The 25465-nt window shown below is 45.3% G+C and overlaps 2 protein-coding genes across 2 annotated transcripts; both read left to right on the top strand.

The window, feature by feature from the left end:
* Window positions 1–496: 496 nt before the first annotated feature.
* Window positions 497–20752, top strand: LOC147631408 (calcium-binding protein CBP-like). The gene is made up of 5 exons (XM_086809807.1): window positions 497–1432; window positions 19115–19161; window positions 19828–20000; window positions 20207–20225; window positions 20312–20752. The coding sequence occupies exons 1-5, from the start codon at window positions 970–972 to the stop codon at window positions 20414–20416; spliced, it is 807 nt and encodes a 268-aa protein (XP_086665933.1). The 5' UTR covers window positions 497–969; the 3' UTR covers window positions 20417–20752.
* Window positions 10825–13542, top strand: LOC147631409 (uncharacterized). Its single transcript, XM_086809806.1, has 4 exons — window positions 10825–12046; window positions 12180–12525; window positions 12619–12780; window positions 12869–13542. Exons 1-4 carry the CDS (start codon window positions 10908–10910, stop codon window positions 13322–13324), a joined length of 2103 nt encoding a protein of 700 aa, XP_086665932.1. The 5' UTR covers window positions 10825–10907; the 3' UTR covers window positions 13325–13542.
* Window positions 20753–25465: the final 4713 nt, after the last annotated feature.

Genomic DNA, 25465 nt, shown 5'->3' with positions numbered 1-25465 from the left:
GAAGTAAGGGAATCATGCAAAATGACAAAAAAATCAAGGTCCCTTCCAAAACCTATGAAATGAATAAGCTATTTCCTAATGTAAACAAGTTTGAGAAAAAAAACACACTCATCCAAGACTCCAACAATGCATGATTTTTAGAGCATAATCTCCTTGTCAATATGAGGCAATATTGGGTTCTCCAAATAGCTTTGGAATCAGATCATACTTGGAGCCAAGCCCTAAGGCTAGTTCCGAAACAACGATGACGCCATATATATGCTCAATGATAATGCTAACCTTGCCAAATCATGTGTCATAGCAACATCTCTGAAGAGCCATCAAAGCAACTTCTGAATGTAGGCATGCTAGCCTATCATCCAGATCCTCGCTTTGTTTTGTTAGACACCAGAGAGCTCCATGCTAATGGTGTGTGAAGGAAGAAACCCCGCTTCACTCACACATTGACAAATCCACATTATAAGACAAGGCTCACCATCATTCTAGGCAAAAGTTGGCATGATATATGTTAAAAATCGATGAACTTTCAGATCACGTATGGACGTGCCAAAGCCCAGAATAGGGGGAGGTCAACAACTGTGAGCGGCTAAAAGCGAGGGAATGAGGTTTGTAGAACTTCTGAGAGGAGCCTTCCGAGGCTTTGTAAGAGGATCGCAGCTCTTCGTTGTAGCCTTCTCCGCTTGTCTGCTACCCAGAAATCGAGCTCTGGTCGCCCTCTGAAAGCAAACCCTAACGCGCAGCAAAGGGTTGGAACCCAGCTCCATTGCTCAGCAGCAGGTACATCAAGAAGAAATCCCTAACCGTAGCCCTTGCGCACAGGAAGGCCTAACCCTGTCCCTTGGAGAATAAGCCTAACCCTAGCTTCAACGCATTGCTAGTCCTTACCCGACACCGGCCGTATAGCAAGCAGCCCGTTGGAAGTGCAGGAAACCCTAACCCTAACGCTAGCCCTTACACAGAAAAAAAAGCATGTCTCATCAGGGGAGTCACTCATCTGGCCCGTCAGCCCCTCCTGTGCCTCCTTCATGGCAGCAGCAGACTGGCTATGACCAACCTCCATCTGGCCCTTATGCAGGCACCCCATACGCTCAACCTCCGCCTTCATCGTCTCCATACTCACAGCCCTACACTGCTCCATCGCCTTGGATGCAGCATAACCCATACCCATCTGCAGGTCCTCCTGGCCATGGCGGCTATCCTCCTTACGGCTACCCTCCGCAGCAACCCTATGGGGCTTCCTACATGCAGTCGCAGTTCCCTCCTGGCACCGATCCAGAGATTATCAAAGCTTTTCAGGCCGCAGACAGAGATGGCAGTGGACTTGCGGACGAGTATGAGCTCCAGAGGACGCTCTCTACTGGACAGCCCTTCAGTTTGCGAACTGTTCGACTGATGATCCACCTGTTTGGGTCCAAGGATTCCAAAAAGTTAGGTTAGCTTCACATGTTTTGCCTTGTTTTTAGTGCTCGTGTGTGTGAGAAGGAAAGGAAGGAAGGAAAGATTATATAATGTCTGCAAAAAATGTAAAGGGTATATGAGATAAAAAATGATACATATGATCCAGGAGTAAACTGGATGTCAAAAACACATGAAAATGGAAAAAATGGTTGCCAAGTGGAACATGCTTTGCAGACTACATGGCATTGTACATACACAATGAAATGGGCAGCGTTCATCCTATGTCACTTTCCTCATAATTGGAGTGTAGAGCATCAATGTCGAGGCGGTGTATCTCTATGGCACCAAAGTATGTCCCAGATTTGGAGTTGGCAAGTGGATGGTTTAGCTCTTAGAAGAACCGCTTTCTCTTTCTCTCTCGACCCCACGTGTTCGTGGTGCCAAGGGATGGCAAGGTTGGATATGCCACCTAGGGACGGCTTGCACTCCTTGCTTGTCACCATTTGGTCACCCAATTGGTCCATCCGTGTGAAACTGTATGTTGACATGGTTATATGGAACATTGAATTGCCTTATATGCTTGTCAGCATCCTTTTTATGCTTGTCTTGTGAGCTTGTAGTGGCTGTCTGCACTTGAGCAAAAGCTGAGCAAAAGCAATATCGAAGTCACTTACATACTCATCGGTTGCAAATATCTCATCCTTTGTGCGAAGGATGGGTGGCAAAACCATCTTACCATAAAAGTTGAGCAAAAGCAATATCGAAGTCACTTACATACTCATCGGTTGCAAATATCTCATCCTTTGTGCGAAGGATGGGTGGCAAAACCATCTTACCATAAACAATCTCAAACGGGGCCTTTCCCGTGGATGCATGCACCGTGTTGTTGTATGCAAAATTCACAAGCGGTAAGTACTTCTCCCAAGAAGACTTCTGATCTGCCACATAATATTTCAAGAGATCCAACACAGTTGAATTTGTAGCCTCACTTTGCCCATCTGTTTGAGGATGATAAGTTGATGAGAAGTCCAATTTGGTGTCCATATTATCAAATAAGGCCTGCCAAAAGAGACTTGTAGTCTTGGGATCTCTATCTCTCACAATGGACTTCGGCATTCCATGATGCTTGAATACTTGTGCAAGATGTATTTTAACCATATGCTCAGCTTTGATGGTCTTTTGACCGGCAAGAAGTCAGCTTGCTTGCGTAATGTGTCTACAATTGTCCAAATAGCATCATTATCCTGTTGGGTCCGAGGCAAGTCCATAATGAAATCCATTGTAATGGTTGCGTGGGAATAGGCAATGGCTTAGCAAACCTAGTGACTTTTGCCTATCGAATTTCACCTTTTGACAAGGGATACATTCACGTATATGTGCCTTTGTGTCTTTTCACATACTTAGATAAAAAAAGTAGCGCTCAATCATGTGCGTAGTAGGCAGTATGCCTCTATAACCAACATATGGAGAAGCATGGCACTCATCCAAAATCTTTTGCCTTATGTCAGACACTACATATAGGCAATTATCTTTCATGAGATAACTCTTTGATCATATATGAGCCATGTGCATGACCAGCTATCAAATCATTCCAAAATTGTAGCAAAATCAGCATTTGTACAAGTCTCCACGAGAGGCAATCGAGATAGTTGCTACATATAGCTTTCTTGACAATGCATCTGCCACCACATTCTTCTTCCCTGGACTGTGCAAGATCTGAAAATGAAACATAGAGAGGAAATTGGCCATTCTCATAAGCTTCTCCGATACTTTAGTTTGGGTAAAGAAAATACCTCAAACTCTGGTGATCTGTTTTCACAGTGAAATCAACCCCAAGAAGGTAATGTTTCCATATGGTAAGTGCATGAATTACAACGAGGAGCTCTTTCTCGTAAATGCCAAAAGAGAGCTCTGTATCATGCAATCTACGGCTCATAAGCTACGGCATGTCCCTCTTGATTTAGGACAGCTCCCATGTAATTTTTAGATGCATCACATTCCACATTGAATGGCTTTTGCAAATCCGGAATAATCAACACTGAACACTGGACCATGTGTAGTTGCATCTTTCAATTTGAAGAATGTATTGCTTTGAGTATGGGCCCCGCTCGGTCACTCAAAGATTGACTTAATTTTAGACAGTAGTCTCGAGGTCAAGGAGAGGAGAACGAGGTAGGGACAGACTTAGCCTTGACATGGACTCTTTCACTCCCTCGGAGTGGCTCGCCTTGGTCTGGGACCCCTCCCCCCTCGTAGTGATTGGGAGTGTTCACGAGACATGCCATACCTTTGGACGTCCTGGCACATAGACCTTGCACCAGCCAAGGTGGCAATTATGGATTTGGGAGGGTTGCGTCCTCGCACGCAACTCCAGTGGGATGCAGGGGAGTAGACATGGTATGATCCTTATGATAGTGAGGGGCAGCTAGCACATCACAGCTTGGCGGTTGGCGCTTGACTGGCCATCGGAGATAGACTAGCAGTTTGTTTGAGGCGCGGCCATCTCTAGGAGTCCTAGCATCATTGCCTTTGGTATTGCCTGAAGGCTTAGCAGATTTGGCAGTGGATTCTTTGCATTTTCACTACGGATCGGGTCCCCTTCCACAGTTGTGAGGGTAAAACAGACCAAAGGACCAAATATATGAAAGATCAGAGAAAAACACATAGCATGCAATGGTGATATGTATATAAAAGATGAAGTCGAGTACAGGAGCTCTATGTGAGACTTCGAACGAGCAGAGAAGGTTGTTGTCCCAAAAAATGCAGATGTCAATTCCGAAGTAAGCCTGATGTGAGCACCGAGAAGTAAGCACTAATGTATCTTTGAAGTAGAGTTGAGATGTCAGCGTTGATGTAAGCGCTTATGTGTTGATAGCTGTTGATGGAAAAATGCAAAGTGTGCTGTGGTGAAAAACGCAGATGTATGCACCATGGACCAGTAGCAGCAACATGTGAAAAATGTTGAAGAAAAAACTGTAGAAGAACACGTTCAGTTTAGCAACAGCAGTAGGGATGGGTTCCGCCAGTTTGTAGGCGCCCTGTTCCAACGCCAATAGATGGTACAGTAGCACGCTGTAGTGCTGTCTTGAAGTGGACGATCAATCCAGCAGAAAAAGGGGGATAAAAACGCTGATGAGCAGTGGATAAATATTATAAAAAAGTGGCCCTTTTGGGTTGGGTTAAATACTCTTTTTGGGTATATTTTCACACACCCCCTCTCAGACCAAAAAGGGATCATGAGAGAAGATGATGGAAAAAAAAGGATTTGGTTGTTGAAGATGAAGATTCATGTGATTTGAGATCGGAGTATAGGCTTCTGGGATTGAGAGGTACTGGAAGAATGCCACAATGCAAGAGGTTTTCACATGCATGAATGCCCATTTTTGGGTTTTCATTCATACATGCAGCCCAAACACAAAAAACAGAATGCTGTGCATAGGGACTGCAGGATGGGAAAAAAATGCAATGTAGTGGGTTTTCACATGAGCCATGCCCTCATGGGGTTTTCACTAACTCATGTGCCCGATACAAAAATGATAAAGAATATGAAGGGAGAGGAAGATCCCCCTCTCAATGTGCGGAGGATGATGGTGGTGGACCGATGCCGATCCGATTGCGAAGACGCTCGAGAATGGGATAGTTGACGGACTTCGTAAGGATGTTTGCATGGTTGTTTGCCGTGGAAATGTACTGGAGTCGGATGGTACCAAGCTTAACCTGTTCCCTGGTAAAGTGAAAATGGACACCCACATGCTTGGTACGGTTAGAAAAAATAGGGTTGCCAGCAAGGGCAATCGCACTCTAACTGTTGATGAAGATGGTAGAGGTGGTGTCGATGGGGACGTGCATGTCGGAAAGAAGCCGACGAAGATACATAGCCTCAGTGGTGGCGTCATAGAGGGCCTGGTATTCGGCTTCTGCTAAAGAACCTGTAATGGTGTCCTGCTTTTTGCTAGACCAAGAGAAAGGTCAAGATCCGAGGGAGAACAAATAACCACCATGAGAACGTTGGGAATTGAGATCACCAGCCCAATCGGAGTCCGTGTAACCACGCAAGGTGATCCCACGACTGTAGTGAAGTCCATACAAATAGGTACTTGCTAGATAGCGAACAACCCTCATTGCTGAACTCCAATGAGGTCCCTTAGGAGCATTGAAATTCTGACTTAAAATGGATGTGCAATTGGAGATTTCAGGACGAGAATTTGTGAGCCAAATAAGTTTTCCAACCACTTGTCGGTAGGCTCGATCTTCATGTGGAGGTGAGTCCACTTCCTTTGACAGTTTGATGGTGGGATCCAATGGAGTAGCCACTGGGATAGCACCATCAAGAAAGTAGGAAATAATGAGTTGGAGATAGAACTTCTGTTGAGACATGAAAATACCATCAGGATGTTGGATCACTTCCATGCCAAGGAAATATGAGAGAAGGCTGAGATTAGTCATCTCAAAAGTTTGTCTGACCTTTGCCATGATATTAGCCATTTTGGCTTGATGTGAACCTAAAATAATGAGGTCATCGACATACAGTACTAGGTAGCAAACCATCCCCTGATGAGTGTAAATGTAGATATTGGGGTCACCTCTCTTGGAAGCTTGAGAAACACCTTAGCAAAGCTTGGAAATGGAGTTGGAAAGAAGAAAAGTGCAGAAAATGCAGCCCAACAACGCTCATGAAGGGGAGAGAGGAGGAGGAGTGAGGTGGTGAGTTGTCCAGTGTAGGTGGCAGGCAGGTGCTTTGTGGAGTAAGCTAGAGTGGACACATGGCTGGTTATTCCCTTTGTACAAAGGGGATCTGGGTTGGTCATAATTTATAAGTGAGTTTTGGTCGCCCAAAACTTAATGAAGTGTGCACACACTCGCTTATAAATTAGTGCTAACTTCTAAGGCTAGGTTTATGACCAATACTTACCACCTATCACATGCCACATAACCATGTCAGCAGACAGTTTCACACGCACGGTTCGTGGGCGGGCGTCCCCTTACTCGGAACTACACATTGGTCAAGCAAGCATGAAAACAGCATGCAATTTCAATTGCAAGCAAGCACATAAAGATGCTATGCAATGCAACATTGGTATGGACAATCCCCGTTCATGAGACTATACCAAAATAGACGTGCTCTAGGCAAGAACATGAGGTCAATGGAACACCAATGCACCAAGCATTTCCGAGCATGTACACAGAGGCACAAGTCCCAACGGAAAGCCAAGTCCACAGTATCACATGAGTGACATCAATCCCCGGCATATAGAACTGCCATGGACACTAGTTGAATGTACATACATGATGAGAAAGCACGGGTGGACCAATTGGGTGGCCAAATGGTGACATTCCTCCCGGCTTCTAAATAGTTTTCCGCGACTGAAAAGCATCGAAATATGTATGAAGTACATGCGGGCAATCTCTGAAGAACTCTTCATCTACCCATTTAGCATCAATGGGAAAAGCATTAATTTGGACAATTATGGACAGGTTTAGCAAGCAAGCTCACTTCTTGCCGGTCAAAAAGACCATCAAGACTGAGCATATGGTTAAAATATATCTTGCAAAAGTAAGCATCATGGAATGCCGAAGTCCATTGTGGGGGATAGAGACTCCATTGTGCTCTTGCAAAAATTTCAGCCTATAATTACTAAGAGTGTTCACATGTACATTAATTTTCTCAACATGATCTCGTATAAAAATCAAGTACGCAAAAACACTCTTTTTCATTACTTTCTTAATTTGTACATGAGATACAAGGGGATGGTATCACCCTCTTCACCATCATCAATTACATGCTCTCGGTCTTTATGCATGAAGGTGATCCTGTTGGTCTTGTAAGCTTTGCACGGATCAATACGTGTATACCAAGGCTTTCCAAGCAATATATCACAGCCATTCAAAGGTGCCACAAGAAAATCCTCATGATCCACATAACCTTGAATGTGTATGCGCAACTTGCCAAAAATAGGCATGACCTGCACTTCTCTACCAACAAAGGTAGCCCCTGCTTCAATTTGAGGACCCATGTTCTCCACTTCAATACCCAAAGCAGCTGCCAACTGTGTGGATATGAAATTCTCAGATGCACAATCATCAAACATGAACAAAGCGGGCTGATCCTTGAGCTGTTCCCAAGCTTTACATACAACCCTGTTTTTGCTATCATGTGAAGTGTTGCCCTGCACATCCGAACCATATGCACATTAGGCTTTGATGCATTTGCATTATCACGCTTCTTCTTGTTTGGGCATGCCTTTGCAATATGCTAGGTGCTACCACAAGTAAAGTATTTTCCCTCACTCATATATTACTTTTTCAGCTCCGGACTGAGACCATAGTCTCTCAGTTTGAAGGGACGCTTCTTGGTAGTGTTATTTTTAGCCTTTGGACCATTTTTATCTTGGTTTTGGTCCAATTGCTCGGTGGCAATGGCGGCTGCGATTGTCAGAATATGCAGCGGAAATGATAACCAAACTTGGGTTAACAAGAGCAATTAAATGCAGAAAATAGACAGCACAAGAAACATAGAGAGATAGGTGTGTAAACTCTTCTCTATACACAAGATCTCGCAAAAGACTGAATGATACAATGGTGGGGGGCATGGGGCCTATTTATATGCCCCATGCATGAAGTCGGCCTGCTGAAAAAGCACTCCACGACTGCATTAGCAGTCGGCCAGCAATAAATGAAGTCCACGATTGCATACAGCAAGTCGGCCAGCAATAAAATACTCTGCACGCTTGGTGATGGGCAGTCGGCCAGTCACACGAGTGCTAAAAGGAGAGTCGGCCAGCCACTAAGTGCTCCTGCCAACCATCTGGCATCCATCCACACCATGGAAAAAATGGAAAAAATACGGGGAGAGAGGAAAAATGATAAAACACCTTATACAGGGCGGGCACACCCACAACAGAGGCCCTGGTGTATAAATATAGACAGGAGACGACTTCTAACACCCCCTCTCAGCTCCTGGCTGGGAAATCAACCCAAGGGAGTTGGAGTGCCGCTTGAGCATAGCCTGAGGTAAAGACTTCGTGAAGAGGTCCGCCTCATTGTCCTCCGTCGAACAATAAAGTAGCAAGATGTCACCAGCCAAGATCTTCTCACGTACAAAGTGATACTGTATCTCTATGTGCTTGGTCCGGGCATGGAAGACCGGGTTCCGAGCAATAGCTATACAACTCTGGTTATCGCACTGGATGACTGTGGGCTCCTTCTATGGAAACCCAATCTCGCCTAGCAGCCTCCGCAGCCACACAACCTCACAAGCAGCACCACAAGCAGCCCGGTACTCTGCCTCTGTCGAAGAAAGGGCAATAGTTGGCTGCCTCTTGCTGCTCCAAGAAACTGCTCCTGAGCCGAGGGTAAAACTGTATCTTGAAGTAGATCTCCTCGTGTTTGGATCTCCTCCCCAATCTGAGTCACCCCAACCTTGGAGCCTGACTCCATCCCCTCCTGTGTAAAAGAGTCCTTGATCCTTCATACTCTGCAGATACCGCAAGATCCGCAATCCTGCGTCCCAATGAGACTTCAATGGCGTCTGCATAAAAGAGCTCAATAGCCCTACGGAGAAGCTCAAGTCCAATCTGGTGTTCAGCAACCAGATCAATGAACCAACTAACTTCTGGTACTGCGAGGCATCAACTGGCTTACAAGGATTCAGTAACGGTTAACTTTGTGTTCAGGTCCATCGGCGAAGTAATAGGCTTGCAGTTCTCCATTCCAAAGGCCTCAAGCAACTCATGAACATACCGCTGCTGAGAGACGAAAAACCCCCTCTGGGTCTGCCAGATCTCCAATCCCAAAAAGAAGTGGAGTAAGCCTAGGTCGGTCATCTCAAACTCCTTTGACAAAGCAGCCTTCGTCACTCTAATGTGCTCCACATGACCGCCAGTGAGAATGAGATCATCCACATAAAGGATGATAAGCGTAACCATGTCGCGTTCCCGAAAGAGATACAGGTTTGGATCTGCAACCGATCTCTGAAATCCAGTCCAAATAAAGAAGGAATCAATCTTCTGATTCCAAGCCCTGGGAGCCTGCTTAAGACCATACAAGGCCTTACGTAACCTGTAAACCATCCCTTCAGATCTCCTGGAACAATAAAGCCTGGAGGCTGCTCAACATACACCTCCTCCTGCAGGTCACCATTAAGGAACGCAGATTTTACATCCATTCGATACACGGGCCACCTCTGAGAAGAAGCAAGGGCAAGAACGGTCCGAATCGTGGACATCCGTGCTGTCGGTGCAAAGGTATCCTCGTAGTCGATGCCTGCATAACCTTTAGCCACAAGTCTGGCTTTGTGTTTGTCCACCGACCCATCAGACGCATATTTGGTCTTAAAGACCCATTTGACACCAATGACTGACCGCTTCGACGGCCTCGGTACCAGCTCCCAAGTGTGGTTCTTCTCGATGGCATCAAGTTCCACCTGCATGGCTTTCCTCCAAGTATCCTGTGAAAGGGCTTCCTTTACGGAAGTGGGTTCTTTGTCCCGCATAATACAAGACATCAAAGCATAGTTCACCTGAAGAAGCTCCGCTGTGTTGCTTTTATCTCGGACTCTATGTGATCTTCGAGGGCTGTCCTCTGTGGTCCACTCGGAGGGTAGCTCCGTGACACGTGCAAGGTTGCATCCGTACGTACGTACGGATCGATCCGCACCGTACGGAACGTACTGTACGGATCCGTACGCGTACGGATCGATCCGTACGCGTACGGATCGATCCGTACGTTTATTTTTTAAAAAAAACCCCCTTTTTGACCTTCAACGTGCGATTTTGGCCTTGTTTTGGAATTTCGCCTGTTTCGCCTACAGTGCTCTGTTTCGCTCCGTCTCTGCACACTGTGCACATTGCAACTGTGCACATTGCAACCAGGTAATTCACACGCTCTCTCGCTCATGGCCTTGGTCTCTCACGATGCATCTCTGTCTCGTACTGTACTCTCTCTCTCTCTCTCTCTCTCTCTCTCTCTCTCTCTCTCTCTGCCAATGTACTACATGATTAATCTCGTCTCTCTCTCACTCCCTCCCGAGTCCGGGGTCCCTCTCCCTCTCTCTCTCTCTCTCTTTCCTCCTTTGGAGTATGCTCTACGCTCTCCCTCTCTCTCTCTTCTCTCTTTCTTCCTTTGGAGTATGTACTCTGCTCTAAGCTCTCTCTCTCTCTCTTTGTTTGTGTCACAGAGCTTCCAGGATCCAATATGCTGAAGCCATGCAACCCCTACTGGCAGGAGCACACGAATGTCATCCGTGTTATTAATACGCCGACCCAAGCTGGTTCTGGCACGCGTAGATGGCAGTGCAAGTATTGCAACTTCGAGCTCACGAGCACAATTTCTCGTGTCGTGATACACTTGACAGGTATTGGCACCACCGGCAATTGTGGTGGGTGCAAGCAGGTTTGCAGGATATCAAAGACAAGCTCATTGCTGAGAATTCATCAACAACAAAGGGTTCAAAGAAGGTAAGGGGCAGCCAGCACACTCAAGATGCACTTCATGATGCGCTTGTGGGGGAGATGGGTGATTCTTCCACACAGGATAGCCAGTCTACAGGGGGCAGAAAGAGGGCCCGTGTCATGCAGGAGGGTGATGAGGATGATGATGCACATGTGCTGAGACAGAGTACTTTGCCTTCACGTGTGTCATCTCTTTCGTGGGTGAAAGAGAGACAAAAAGTGGCTGAGATGGAGATTGCTTGCACTCTTGTGGAGTGCAACATCTCCTTCAATGTACTGAGGACTGATCAATGGAAGAGAATGGTGAGGGCCATAGCAGAGGTTGGCCACACAGACTCGTGGTCCGGGGTGGAGTATAACAAAATGCGTACCACGATGCTTGAAGAGCAGAAAGCCTTGATAGACAAGGCATTGGTACCTGTCAAGGCAGGATGGCAGTCTTTTGGGTGCACCATCATATCTGATGGCTGGAGTGATATGCGTAGACGACACATTATCAATATTTTGGTGTCCTCATGTCTTGGCACATACTTCTTGCGGGCTGTGGATGCAGGAAAGGCAAGAGAATCCATCAGTGCTGAGTTTATTTATCACCACATCAGACAGGCAATTTTGGATGTTGGACCAGAGAATGTGGTCCAAGTGGTGACAGACAATGCTTCAAATTGCAAGCGTATGGGTGAATTGGTCGAGGCAGAGTTTCCTCGCATTGCTTGGACTCCTTGTGCTGCACATTGCTTGGACCTGCTGATGGAGGATATTGGAAAGTTGCCATGGGTGCAACCTAATGTTGCAGATGCCATGAAGATTACTACATTTTTCCGAAAAAAACATCAGGCTTTGGCCATCTTCAGGAGCCATAGTGCACTTGATATGGTGCGACCCTCGAAGACCAGGTTTTCTTATATGTTCTTGGTCTTGCAGAGGCTTTTTAGATTGCGGGACCCACTACAGACTGTGGTGGACCCGAAATGGAGGTTTATGCACTATGCACAGACAGAGGCCACTAGATACATTCAGCGGAAAGTGCTTGACGAGGCCTTTTGGACAGAGGTACAGAGCTTGACGGTGGCATTGCAGCCTATCCATGTCCTCCTCCGAATCACAGATATGGAGGGCTCTACTCTTGGACTGGTCTATCATCTCTTCATGGAGATGAAGCGCCATATTGCCACCTGTACGACATTGACGGAGTCTCAGTGAGTGTACACTTGGATATTGTTCTTGGTTGATTATATTAATATTAAATAATATGCACATTGGAACAATGAACAATATGTTTAAAGTTATATTATATAATGACTGTTGGAATGTTGGCTTGTCAATTTGTAGCCGTGGTGACATCCTGGCTATTGTAGAGCGGCGATGGACATTTATGAGCCGTCCCATTCATGGGATGGCTGCATTGCTTCATCCCTTCTACAAGAAGCCAGAGCTGTTTAGTGAGAGCACTCTGCTCACGCAGAAAGACCAGTACATCAACATAATGTACGACGAGGATGAGCAACTTGAGGTTGATGCAGAGATGGTGAGTTTTATGAACAATCTAGGACCATCCTTTGCTAGAGCAGTGGTTTTGAGAGAGGAGGCGACGAAATTTCCTCTCACGTGGTGGCAGAGCTATGGAAGACAAGGTCTTCCAAAGCTGACTCATCTTGCTCTCCGAATCCTCTCGCAGGTACTCTTGACTCTTTCACAATTGCATCCATCTTTAAAGGTTGATTCATTAAGGGTTTTGACTCCGAAATCGTATCGTGATTCGTGATCGTAGGATTGTTCTGCTGGTGCTTGTGAGCGCAATTGGAGTGCCTACTCCTTGGTTCACACGAAGATCCGCAATCGACTTAGTACCGCTCAGCTGGAGCGATTAGTGTATTGCCGAGCTAACATGAAGCTCGTGCGAGATTATCATGCTTTGGGGGCACCCAAGCAGGTATATTTAACTGTCGTACGTCTTTTGACGCATTTCAATATAAGTCATTTCTTGTGGTTCTGACTTGTCGGATTTTGCTTTTCCACAGGCAGATCCGACCCATGTGAAGATGGTGCCAACCTCTACTGAGGGCGACGTGGAGCAGCGTGTCAGAGACGAGCAGGTAGATATTATACGACTCCTTCATAGAGAGTTGGAGAGCATCGATCGTCGTGTCACAAGGTCACGCGCACGGGCTTTGGCGATACCTTTGCGTGAGGAGGCTGTAGATTCAGAGAGCGCTAGACGGAGGAGCATTCGTCGGGGGAAGCTGCCTGTTCGTACGCAGCGGACTCGGGCGAATGAGGCTGTCACTCTCATTCATACTCAGAGTGAGCCAGGAGATGATGATGTAGCACATGGATCTCATGATACATCTTTCACATCATCACATGTGCCCGTGATGGCAGAGCCTGAGTATGACGACGAGGGCAATGTCTTGACAGATGGGGACTTGCTCTCTTCTGGTGCATCGTCATCATCATCATCTGATGAGGAGTTTTGACTCTTAGATCACGTTTCATTGTGGAGTCTAGACTCTGGACTAGCCCTTATGGGCCTTTTGAGGACATTTCTATGATGTAGTGTTGCAGCTTGCTATGTAGTATGTGCATTGTATTCAGTTTGTTTTGATGCATTTGCAGCCTTTTGACATGGATGAGAGTCGAGACTTTTGTTGTGTGAACACTGATTCATCAGTTTATATAGAGCTAACTTCTAAGAGTGGTGATTGGTGATTGAAGATTGATCTCTGTCATCTGATTGAAAAATGGTTTTGGTATCTGATGTTTGATTTCTAAAGTAACAAGTTTTACAACATGCGGCAAGGGTTTTGTGATTACTAATCAAATGCGTATTAGCAAAGACCTTATTAGATTGTCTTGTAGGTCTCTCTCACAATTTAAAATGTATTTGGATCTTTTTATGTTTATTTTGATATGAAATGCCATATAGATTGATATTTTTTACAATGGTACGTATTTTTACGTACACAAAAATTTTATCTGTACGGAACAACGTACAAATACGTACCGTACATTACGTACAGTACGTACACATCAACCTTGGACACGTGACTCCCGAAGGGTGTCTAACAACCACCTAGGTACTCGAACGGATCGTGGAGCCTCCTGTGGTCGTGGGGGCTCTACTCCAGCTGCGGGCTTAACCTCCTGTACTGGCTGAGGTTGATCAACTGGAATGATGGTCTGGGAATCATCATCAGACTCCCCTGGATCTCCAAGAAGTGGCGGCTCCTCGACAGTGGATACTGGAACATGCTCGTCAAAGACCACATCCCGGCTGACAACAATCTCGTTCCTGTCTAGATCATACAACCTGTATCCCTTGGAAAGAGAATTATACCCCACAAATACAAGCTTGCGGGACTTGGAGTCAAGCTTCCCCCTCTGCTTCTTCGGAATATGTACATACGCGTCACTCCCAAAGACACGGAAGTGCGGGACATCAGGTTTCTTGCCAAAGTAGGCCTCAAATGGAGTCATATGGGATACTGAAGTCGTCGGAGATCGGTTGAGGGTATGGACAGCCGTTGCTACGGCCTCTCCCCAAAGTGGACGAGGAAGATTACGATGCTCTAGCATGGTCCTCGCCATCTCCACCACAGTCCTGTTCTTGCGTTCGACAACTCCATTCTCCAAAGGCGATCCTGTTCAGTTAGTATGGGCAGCGGAAGGCGAAGTAAGTCTCGCTCATCAAAGACAACGTCCCGACGAACGAAAAACTTTGTTTGATTGTGGATCAAAAACTTTGTAAGCCTTGGATTCAGAAGAGTAGCCCACAAAAATGAGCAACTCACTCCTTGGCTCAAGCTTGCTCCTTGTATCATTTGCGAAAGTGCCATAGTCGTTCAATGTCGGAGGGAGCTTGGGTCACATATGCCCGAACCCGATGAAACTTTGAGCCAGAAGAAGATGGCTCCGTTAGAAAAGTAGACATCGGGTACAAAACATCCTTTTGAGCTTGACCTCTGGCAACAACAAGGCCAGTAGTTTTATCAATTACCTCAACAACTCGTTTGTTGAAGTAAACACCACGATCGAGTTGGGTCAGCTAGGATACAGAAGGAAGGTTGAGACCTAAATTAGGGACAAGATAGACATTGTCCAAGGTAGCTTAGTTGGGGCTAGTGTTGGTGTCAAATAAGACAGTGCCAATGGATTTTATGGACATCATTGTGTTGTTGCCACATCGAACTTCTCCCTTAACGGGACGCTGAGAGATGAAAATGTCAGCATTGCGTGCCATATGGTGAGTAGCTCCACTGTCAACTACCCAAGTGAAAGGATGACCACAAGCAAGAGTTGGATAGGCCTCAATGATGGGCACAGAAGGATTGTCAGGTAAGTGACAAATCTGAATGAAGACAGAGGCTTTCCCTTGCGGATGGCCTTGTTTAGGCCTTTGTTTCTTCTTTTTTTTGGAGTAGTGGCTAGATACAACCTTAAATGTGACCTGAGCAATATTGACCGAGGGGCCGGGATGAGGTGTAAGGGAAGACCAGTCAGACATCTCTTCAGGAGTGGTGAAAGAAATTGACTGGTAAGGTGGGGCTTGAGCAACCTGACTATTGGCTCGCCACTCGGAGGAACGCGGCCAAGTAGAACCATTTCCTTGTTGCTGGGTCCTTGGAGGGGAGCTTGGTAGAGTAGGTGTTGGATTGCTATCCCCTCTGGATCGCCAATTTGGGGCATTGCTACCACCTTGGTTGTCTTGGTGGGTGAAGGTAGTGGGGTTGGAGGTGTTGCCTCTATTTTCCTTGGCTTTAAAAACACACTCATCATCAACATGTCTGGGCATCTGGCAAGAAGTGCAAAATCTATTCTTTTTGGGAATATTTTGCCAGTGGGGAATGGGTGTTGAAGCAGGATTTTTGGAAGCAGTGTTGTTGCCAAGAGGTTTGCCTTGATTTCCTAAGTTGCTGTTCCCTTTCCCTTGCTGTCCTTTTTGAGTAGAGGTAGTATTGGACACAAGGGCCCCCTCTTGAGTGGAGGAAGAGGATGACTTCTTGGGATGAAATTGGTCATGCAACCGAGCGAAGCGCAAGAGTTGGCACTCACACTCATATAGGTTAGGCATAGGTTCTAAGCTAATGGTCTGTGTGACAAAAGTAAAGAAGCTAGGCGGAAACTTGTTTAGTAAAGTGATAACCTGATCTTCTTGGGACTTGGCAGAACCAGTGGTGGCAAACTTGACGTTAAGGCGTCGATATTCAGCAACTTTGACGGTTAGGTCATCCCCTTCTTTGATAGAGAAAATTTGAATTTGATGCTCAAGATTGATGCGACGCGTACGATTACGTGAGGCATATCTCTCTGCAAGGTGTGCCCATCTGTCAGAGACATAGGGGAACTGTTGGAGTTGTGAATGAAACTCGGGCAAAAGGCCTTGCATGAGCTCCACTATAGCAGTGGCATTTCTAGCTTCCCAATAGCTGATGACTTCAGGAGGTACTAGGGAAGGGTGGGGTTTTGGTTCAAATCCCTTTACTAGGTTCCAGGAACCTTTGGAAGTGAAAACTCGTTCCATAAGATTAGCCCAGGTTGTATAATTAGACCCGTTAAAACGAGTCTTTTTTGTGAAAGCATTTCTGGACATGGAAACATGAAAGGAAGATGGTGGGGGAGTCCAGGAAGGCTGGTGTCCATATCTAGAGTGTAAGTGTTGAGGAGGGAAACCAGACAGTCCACCAGGACGACCAGGCATAGGTGAAGGATCTGTCGAGGGTGCTCCATAAGATGGAATAAAGTTTTGGGTACTCAGCATAGGTGGAATACCTGGTTGAGGGACAAACCTTGGAGAGGGCACATAATTGGGAAAAACACCAGTTCGAGAGATGGGTTGGTAAACCACCTGATACCCCGGAATGCTGGGTGGTACCGTAGTGCCAGAGGGCATAGCGTTGAAAGATAACTGGGATGGGTAGAATCCATACGCAGGACCCAAAGGAGGTGCAGGCAGTGATGACTGCATGCCAACACTAGTAGGAAGAGATATGGGTTGGGAGGGAGGGTTTTGTGTTTGAATTTGGGTAGTATTCCATAACACATTAGTAGGAACAGAAAGTGAACCATAGGAGAAAATAGTGTTACCTCCTTGAACACCAGAAGTCGGAGAGTGAATTATACTCCTAGACCCTCCTCTATTTGGGTTCACAAAATGCCAGGGATCGAGGGTAGTTGATGGTACTGTTTGTTGAACTTGTGCTATAGAAGAAGATACCCAGGTAGAGTTAGGGACATACGTGCTAAAAGGCACATACGAACCTGACGCGGTCATCGACAGGGATGATGATGGATCTCCGAACGACTGAGGAGGTACGTTTCCGTCTTAAGAAAAAGTCCCATACCGAAGTCCAGTTTGTCAGCTAGAATGAGAAGTAGAGTTCTCCAGTTGAGCCTGAATACCTGGGTCCAATACTGGCACACTGGCTGTGGGCATGCATCCTCCTCTGGAAGTAATGGCTGATGAGCTCGGAGAAGAAAAACCATATGCCAAGGGTGTAGAGGGTGAGTGGATAAAAGTAGGCTGGTCGTCTCCAAATAAAGACCTCGAACAGGGCTCTCCAGTGAATGAGGAGTCCCATCCTCCGTGTGATCTATATCAGAATAAGGAGAGTCAATATCTGGTATGAAAGGCTGATCCTCCGGAATCGAGGGTAGACGATCCATGCTGTGTACTCTTGAGGTCTTCAATCCCTTTGCTCACGATCGCTGTGATACCATGTGAGGGCAAAAGAGACCAAAGGACCAAATATATGAAAGATCAAAGCAAAACACACAGCATGCAATGGTGATATGTATATAAAAGATGAAGTCCAGTATAGGAGATCTATGTGAGACTCCGAACGAGCAGAGAAGGCTTCTGTCCCAAGAACGCAGATGTCAATCCTGAAGTAAGCCTGATGTGAGTGCCTAGAAGTAAGCACTGATGTATCTCTGAAGTAGAGCTGAGATGTAAGCGCTTATGTGCTGATAGCTGCTGATGGAAAAACGCAGAAGTGTGCTGTGGTGAAAAACGCAGATGTATGCACCATGGACCAGCAGCAGCAACATGTGAAAAATGCCGAAGAAAAAATTGCAGAAGAACACATTCAGTTCAGCAGCGGCAGGGACGGGTTCCGCCAGTTTGTAGGCGCCCTGTTCCAACGCCAACAGATGGTACAGAAGTACTCTGTAACGCTGTCCTGAAGTGGGCAATCAATCCAGCAGAAAAAGGGGGGTAAAAACGCTGCTGAGCAGTGGACGCCCAGTCGATGAGTGATCGTTGGTCGATGGAGAGGAATAGGAGGCGCCTCATATTTATATGAGGGCAGGGTGCTGGTTGGCCAGCAGATAAATATTATAAAAAAGTGGCCCTTTTTGGGCTGGGTTAAATACCCTTATTGGGTATATTTTCACACAACAGTTACTTGTGGCACACTTGCTCGGGCCACTGTGGCCAAGGTTGCCATGGCATATGAGGAGGATGGTGGGGGACTTGATTGCAAGTCACCCATCTCCATATTTGCAGCAGTATTGTTGCGTGGCACATCTGGAGAGCTCCTTGTAGCGAGGCCAGCGAGGGCACCCTTACCTCTCCAGCGGAGTCCATCCGGCTTGATATAATGCATACCCTCTGTGGACAGTGGGGGAAGCTTCAAGGTGGCTCTGACTGCCTGCAGAACCGGCGCGAGGCCTTCCTGAGGATTTGGCATCACCATCCCTTTCTCACTGACAGTGGTGGTGAGCCCACTTGGCACTATAGATCACCTTTGTGGTGGCCCCCCCCCCCCCCCCCACCCCCCCCAATGAGAGAGCCTTCTCCTCCCAGAGCGGCCAGCCGAGGGGGAGGAGCATCCTTCCCCTTTTCAGTTTCTTGATTCTCACTCCCTTCTATGGAGCTGAGTTTGTACTTCGCCATTATGGCTGTTTTGTTCGGTAACTAATAGAAGGATCTCTTTCCCGGAGAAAAAAAAGAGCAGCATGAGTGGGACTTTTTAGAAAGTTCTACAACTGTTGAAAGACATTAATGTGTACAGAAGTCTTCTTGTGACAGAGCAGTCAAGGGAACTCACAACCACAATTTCAAGAGTTTCTGGACCACGTGATTTTTGTGAGAGAATTGAATCACCTTGTGGGCATTGTGCAGCTGGGAATCGTTTTTGACTATTATCTGTTATTTATATGGTTGGACTTGGTAGTCAAGCAAAATCTAGAATGCGTGTTGGAGTGACTCGTTTTGATGTGTTAGTGAAATGTGAGAAGGTGCTGAAATACCATTGGTTGTGTTGCAGGTCCCAAGGAATTTGCATCATTATGGAAAGCCTTGAAAGATTGGAAGGTATTAAGCATTTATTGGATTGTATTTTTTTTTATTTTAGGTGAAATGAATTGCCTACATTGAGTACTCAGGAATTCATGTTGCTTGAATAACCGCTCACTTGCTACTTACTCGGGGAACTGTTTACAGTCTAGATTTTGCAGCTTACAAGCGTTCAGTGTTCTATAGTGGTGTACTGTCCTCCCTATTCTCCTGTCTCTGCACGACTAGAATCTAGCTTCAATTCAATATTGAGCTCCCATGGGTTCTGACTCTACTCAGGCAGTCCATGAACCATCAGGCTAATAATTCAAGTATCTATGCATTTTAACAAGGCCTTAACCATAAGGGCAGTGCACGAGCTAACTTTACAAACCAAGCTTGTTTGTGCCACACCTTAGGACTGCATAGCTTCAAGCTATTGGATATGGCACTGCCTTGAGTGTTTCTCAAAACTGGTTATGTAGGTCACAGCCCCATGAAGCAGTTCACATTAGGTAACGTTAAAAGCAGGTTAGGTTTAGTAGCTATAGGAGGTTAAGTTGATCTGTTGAAACTCATGGTGCTATAGAAGTTGACAGGCCAACATGTCAAGCAGAAACTCAAGCCTTCAATGTAGGGCTTCAAGGACTAATTGTCTATGGAGATTTCAGTTGTGTTGTTTTGAGTTAGTGTTGCGTGGTGCAGGGCATCTTCGAGAGGTTTGACAAAGACCGAAGTGGATCCATTGACAAAGGTGAAATGCGGGAGGCTCTTTTAAGTCTGGGATATTCTGTCTCACCTCCGATTCTTGATTGCCTTCTTCAGAAGTACGACAGAACTGGTCAAGCCAAGGCTATGGACTATGACAGCTTTGTGGAGTATGGTCCCTCATCCTTTCTTCTTTCTAAGCAGTCTTAAGAACATGGCTTGAGCTGTGGCAGGGAATACTAAGAACTGGCCAGTCCATGTATCATTGATGAAAATAGTTGCCATAAAAGACAGAAGGGGCAAGTTTGGAATTTGTATGCATTGCATCAAGAACAATGTGTTTGTAGAGTTGCTGACGGTTGTGTGGACTTTGCAGGTGTGGGCTGCTTGTCAAGGTATTTTACAGCTGCTTAACTATTTGTCCTGATGCATTTTTTAGAGTTGCTTCATAGTGTTTATGGTACTTGTGAAATGTATGCAGGGCTTAACTGAGAAGTTCAAAGAACAGGATACACAACTGAGAGGTTCTGCAACTTTAAACTATCAGACTTTCATGCTCATGGTCCTTCCATTCATAGTTGCATAAGCTGAAGAGGTTTATAAATAAAGTTGGGCGGTCGTTCTCTACTTGTATTACTGCTCAAAGGTATTTGAATGATAAACACATCAGCCATATTTGGAGATGCTCGTCTATGGGCCGATGGCAAAACCTGAACTTTTTCAGTGTAGTTCCTGGAGAGACATGTTGAAGTGGCTGTATGGGCTGTACTTTTCTCCTTTTTCACTAGTATTTGTGACTTCTGTTATTGTGTATAGAAAGGTGATTTTGCACAAAGCTTTGTATCAGAATTGCTTTTAGCTGCTATACTGAAATCATTTTTACAAAAAATGTGAGCCTGTGCTGCGTAGGTTGGTTTGTGAAGTTATGTTTCTGTTTTTTTTTCCAGGTTGAGTTTTGTTCTAGTTTTGCTAATTTCAATTTTCTCTCTCTCTCTCTGTCTCTGTCTCTCTCTCTCTCTCTCTCTCTCTCTCTCTCTCTCTCTCACACACACACACACACACACACACAGCATGTGTGTGCACCCGCATTTTTGTGCCATCATTGGATCTTATGACGTCTAGTAGCTTGGCTATGATGAAAAGCTCATCTCATTTTCTGTCACCCGTGCCCGTGCACACATTCAAACATGTTTTAATCTTTTGATTTTGGGAAGGGCAAAAATCAGCAGCTGGCATTAGTATTCACCAATCTTTTCGACAATAATATGGATATGCTTGAAGTTTGTCGTAAAGGGGCTCATGGTTAAGAATGGAATGTATATATGTGGCAAGTTGAGTCTTTGTGACCTTTCTGTACTTATGGCAAATTGAAGCATGGTTTTACATAGGTATTATCCAAAAAACGAAAGCTACTCAATTCTGGAATAAGTGCTAATTGTTGATATCTGAGAGAGGTTTTGGTAGTGTCATAGTTGGGCAGTCAATCTTTTTGTCTTTAATCAAACCTACAGTGCCACAATCTCTCTCAAAAAGTGCCAAAGATCAACGAGATGTCCATAAAGTTTACAAACTTGAAGGCCTTCACTTTTTTTGCTCAGTACTTTCACCTCTTCATATTGCCTTGAGGGTACCATGTCTAGGGCGGTATGCTATTCATATTTCAAGTAAGTCAACCGAAGTAAATGAAGATGTAAAAAGAAGACAAGGTAGTGTCTTCAGACTTTAGATGGCTTCAATGAAATGCAACCAATCCAAGTTCAACCCTTCTTTTAAAGTTCATGAATGCATCCAAAGAAAATACCAAACTAATAGACACAGAGCAATCAAGGAAACCACGAGCTTCCTATTGTTAACTTGCAGATCCAATTGCATGCTAGGTGTCAAGTGTGGGAGAGTCAAATTAGACGCCTCCAAAACATGACATGTCCAATCTTGGCCACTACATACATTTTACTTCATGTATCTATAAGATCATCACCCAATCATGGTGAACACCAATCTTATGCAGTTCTAGCCTATCAATTGTCCTGTGATTGCAATATTGATAAGTAAAGTTCTAGTATTAAACTCCAAACCCAACTCATTCTAGTATGCCTAAAAGAATTACCACTATATAAGTAGCTTTGAAATCACCTCCAAGGTTGAACATTGTATGAAATCCAATTGGTTTTTTTTTTTTTGGTAAGTGTTATTTGCCTCAATTAAATGTTCCATTAGATACTGCACAATGCTATAATTGGACCACACAATTGAACAATCTAATGCCATAATCCTGACGTGAACCTCCAAGACTTTTCATGCCAGGCCCAAACTGATGAAATGTAGCAGAAGACCTTATTTTCTTGGAATAAAATATCACACTAACCCATGGATGATTGTACAAATGGTCAATCTCACCTGTCTCCAATTGGTTTCTCACGCCGTGAAAAACTTGAGTTTTTCAGGTCCACAACTTACTGACTCTTAACAACCTAACATTGCTTCATTAAATTTACCACCATTAGCTAACTCATTAACACATAAAAAATAACAAGAAAATGTGAACTTGAAAACTTGATAGTTTTTCACACCTGTGAAAAATAACTTGGTTTTTCACGAGAAGAAAATGATATCAAAGGAATTTCCTTTCGATGTCTCTCGATGACATGCTAAATGAATGGACGTTCAGCATGGAAAGATGGTGGACCATGTACAATAGGGTGGATTTGCATAAGTTGCAAAAGAAACATTTAGGCAAGCAGGACAACTGGGCCTATTATATTTGCAAAGAGGTAAACAACTACCTTCAATCCCATCACAGAACTTTTGATAGAGGACGAGCCACTAAGAGCATGGAATCCACAGGCCATACAAGAGTTAGCCATACTAATTTCCAACACAAAGGAAATACTAGGTGGGCAAGCTAGGAAAAGAATCAAAGCAAAAAAAGAGGACCCCAATCAGACCAAAGCCAACCAACACTTACTTTGAAAGAAGAGGTATTTGAAAATGTTCTAGAATAGTCACAGTCTCTACCCACCTCATCTACTCATAACTTTGGGATTGAAGTCACAACTAAGAGTCCATGGAAGAAGGGTTGAGATACGCTAGGTTTGGGAAAGAGAAGAAACCAGCCTCCCCAACCAGGTCCAGTGGTATCATTGATATCGCCCGGGGATTTTTCGGTCTCCAAAGCAGTCATGATGAAGAAGCGCAATCTGCGGGCATGGGTCCGTCAACTAGTGTTGGACTCGGTCTCCATGACAAGAAGTGCCATTCCAAACGTCGAATTCTAGGCTGTCGAATACCGGCACCCCCAAATAAGAAGAGACATAGAAAGTGCGGCTAGGACAGGTCAGATATTCTTCCCCGCCACCGAGGAAGTAGAGTTAGATCTCAAACGGAGTGAGGTGGACAAACGGAGTGAGGTGGAAAGGCAACTACGAGAATTGAGCTTAAGGAAACAAGAGCTCGATACTCGAAGGACGAGAGCTGAGCAAAAGGAAAAAGGAAGTTTTAACCCACTCCAGTCTCACGAGGGAAGGAACCAGAAATAGTTATGGGTAGAAGTGACGGAGAGATTCCAAACTGGGAACCCATAAACAAGGAAACTAGAACGGAGGAAGGGTTTACAACCATAGAATAAGAAGGTAACCTAGCAAGCATGGCAGGAGAAGTAGAGGATTGATTCTACACCAAAAAGGATATTCAATAACGCCTATGTTCCTAGAAGACATGGCGGCTGGACCATCCCATGGACCCAAAATACCTAGAAGAGCCAATACGGGAAGGGGACGAGGTCTAGGAAGGGGGAGCAATTCCTCAAAGACCTAGGATAGATCCAACCATGGACCTTAATGTAGCCACAAGGCCAGACCTGCTAAATATGGCAGCAGAGATGGGTCGGGGGATGGTCAGAGAACTAGGCATTGCTCTAGAATCTCGACCTTCCCAGATGAAACCCCATATCATTTCAAAACTTGTACAAAAAACAAGACACTTCACCTTTTCCGCCACGAGTTCTACCACCACAGGCTAAGATCAATCAAGTATTTATCGAAGAGCCGTCAGAGGATGTTGACATGGTGTGGGAAACAGAACCTAGCAAGGAGTACTACGAGGAAGCAACTAAGGTTACGCTGGAATACTACATCCTACAGAATAACACACCAGTACCTGTGTTTCAAACCACGGTCAATGGAAGGGCAAGGACATGAACTCAAATCTGAGAAGAGGACCGCTACAATGCTTTGGCTATGGAGGACCGCATTGAGTTGCTGAGTGCCCAAACAAGAATATGGGTCATACACATCAACCACAAGAAGTGGCGGCTTCACCCAACAATGACATGCCAGTGCTTACCTGTACTAAATGTGGAATTGATCATATGATTTAGGATTCTCCATACCGAGCAAGTGGCTCTAATTCTACTACCAATCAGGCCACCATCCGGACCATTAGTGTACAATCTGGGAAGATCACACCATGCAATGTCCTAACAAGAGCTCAAGCTCAACTAGGAGACAAAGGAAGAAATCGAGCGGATGCGACTATTTCCAGAACTGGCCGCCAGGAGAAGAGTGAAAAAAGTAGGTAAGGGTGACACAAGGGTCACAATCCAAGACGAATTCGAAGAAGATATAATTGATACCGGATCCACCCAATCAAAGGAAGATGGGTGTCAAGGGATCAATCATAGAGGATCAGACTAGGAAAAGAAAAGAGAGCAACAAACAACTCCTAAGGGGGTCGGTGAATATCCCAATGTCGACGAGGAAATAAGGAAGCTCAAAGATGCCAAGGCCTTAGTCAAAAAGTACCAACGGCTTCATGAAGCCAACAAGCTGAGGGTCAACTGGGTAAGGGATATAGTTTATCCAAGAAAGGAGCCAACCTGGGATAGGGAATTGGACATGCCAACCCCAATTCCAGAAGGAACAGAAGAGGAGGCCCAAGAAAACACACTGTCCATAATGTTTGAGGAAAATGGGTTGGGGGAGTCCATCCATTCCTTCCATATGGAAGAATACGAGACACCTACATGGGAAGAACCCTCTATCTCCAAAGAACCCAGAGACATAGGAAGTCTTGCGGTTGTGCTATCCACACATGTCCAAATGCCATTAGGGCAACTGTTACGCAAATCAACCAAACAAGATGGACATCACAAATGATAAAAAGAACCCAAGAAGAGCCTACAAACAATTTAAAAGTCAGACCTTGTTGACTCAAACCAATTGGCAGGACTCCAAGCCCAAAGAGACCTCAGGGAGCCCGTGCGCAATGGGTCCAAAAAGACTTATTGTTGCGAGCACAAGGATACTATCAAGGCAATGCAGCAATATGGGTACCCAAACCCCACTCAGTGTGGCCAATACCACAAACAGGTCGAGTCATCAAAAAGAGGGTGGTAAAAGTGTGCAACATCAACTCCGACTCAAGCAAACACCATACCAACCCTTGTGTGGAGGAAAAAGCAACCCCAGCCAAATGGGTTGGGAATTCCCAAAGCAATGAAAGTACCCACTTTGGCTACAGAACTGAACATGGAACTTAAGGGTAAAAACAAATAAATTTAGCAAGGAGATGCAGATGGAAGCCCTCCACAACCAGACACAGCAACAAAATTGTTCAGTTGGGTGGAAGGAATAATAAA

This window comes from Cibotium barometz, chromosome 15, assembly GCF_041138505.1.
Source record: "Cibotium barometz isolate CiBa-2024 chromosome 15, ASM4113850v1, whole genome shotgun sequence".
Taxonomy (NCBI): Eukaryota; Viridiplantae; Streptophyta; class Polypodiopsida; order Cyatheales; family Cibotiaceae; genus Cibotium; species Cibotium barometz.
This window is presented reverse-complemented; position numbering and strand designations above follow the sequence as displayed.

Bases quoted from the DNA above. Each gene is read 5' to 3' on its own strand.
- LOC147631408 (XM_086809807.1), top strand. From the start codon at position 970: ATGTCTCATCAGGGGAGTCACTCATCTGGCCCGTCAGCCCCTCCTGTG. The intron at 1,433-19,114 runs GTTAGCTTCACA...GTTGTGTTGCAG, and splicing joins CAAGGATTCCAAAAAGTTAG to GTCCCAAGGAATTTGCATCA. The intron at 19,162-19,827 runs GTATTAAGCATT...TGCGTGGTGCAG, and splicing joins AAGCCTTGAAAGATTGGAAG to GGCATCTTCGAGAGGTTTGA.
- LOC147631409 (XM_086809806.1), top strand. From the start codon at position 10,908: ATGGGTGATTCTTCCACACAGGATAGCCAGTCTACAGGGGGCAGAAAG. The intron at 12,047-12,179 runs GTGAGTGTACAC...GTCAATTTGTAG, and splicing joins ACGACATTGACGGAGTCTCA to CCGTGGTGACATCCTGGCTA. The intron at 12,526-12,618 runs GTACTCTTGACT...TCGTGATCGTAG, and splicing joins CTCTCCGAATCCTCTCGCAG to GATTGTTCTGCTGGTGCTTG.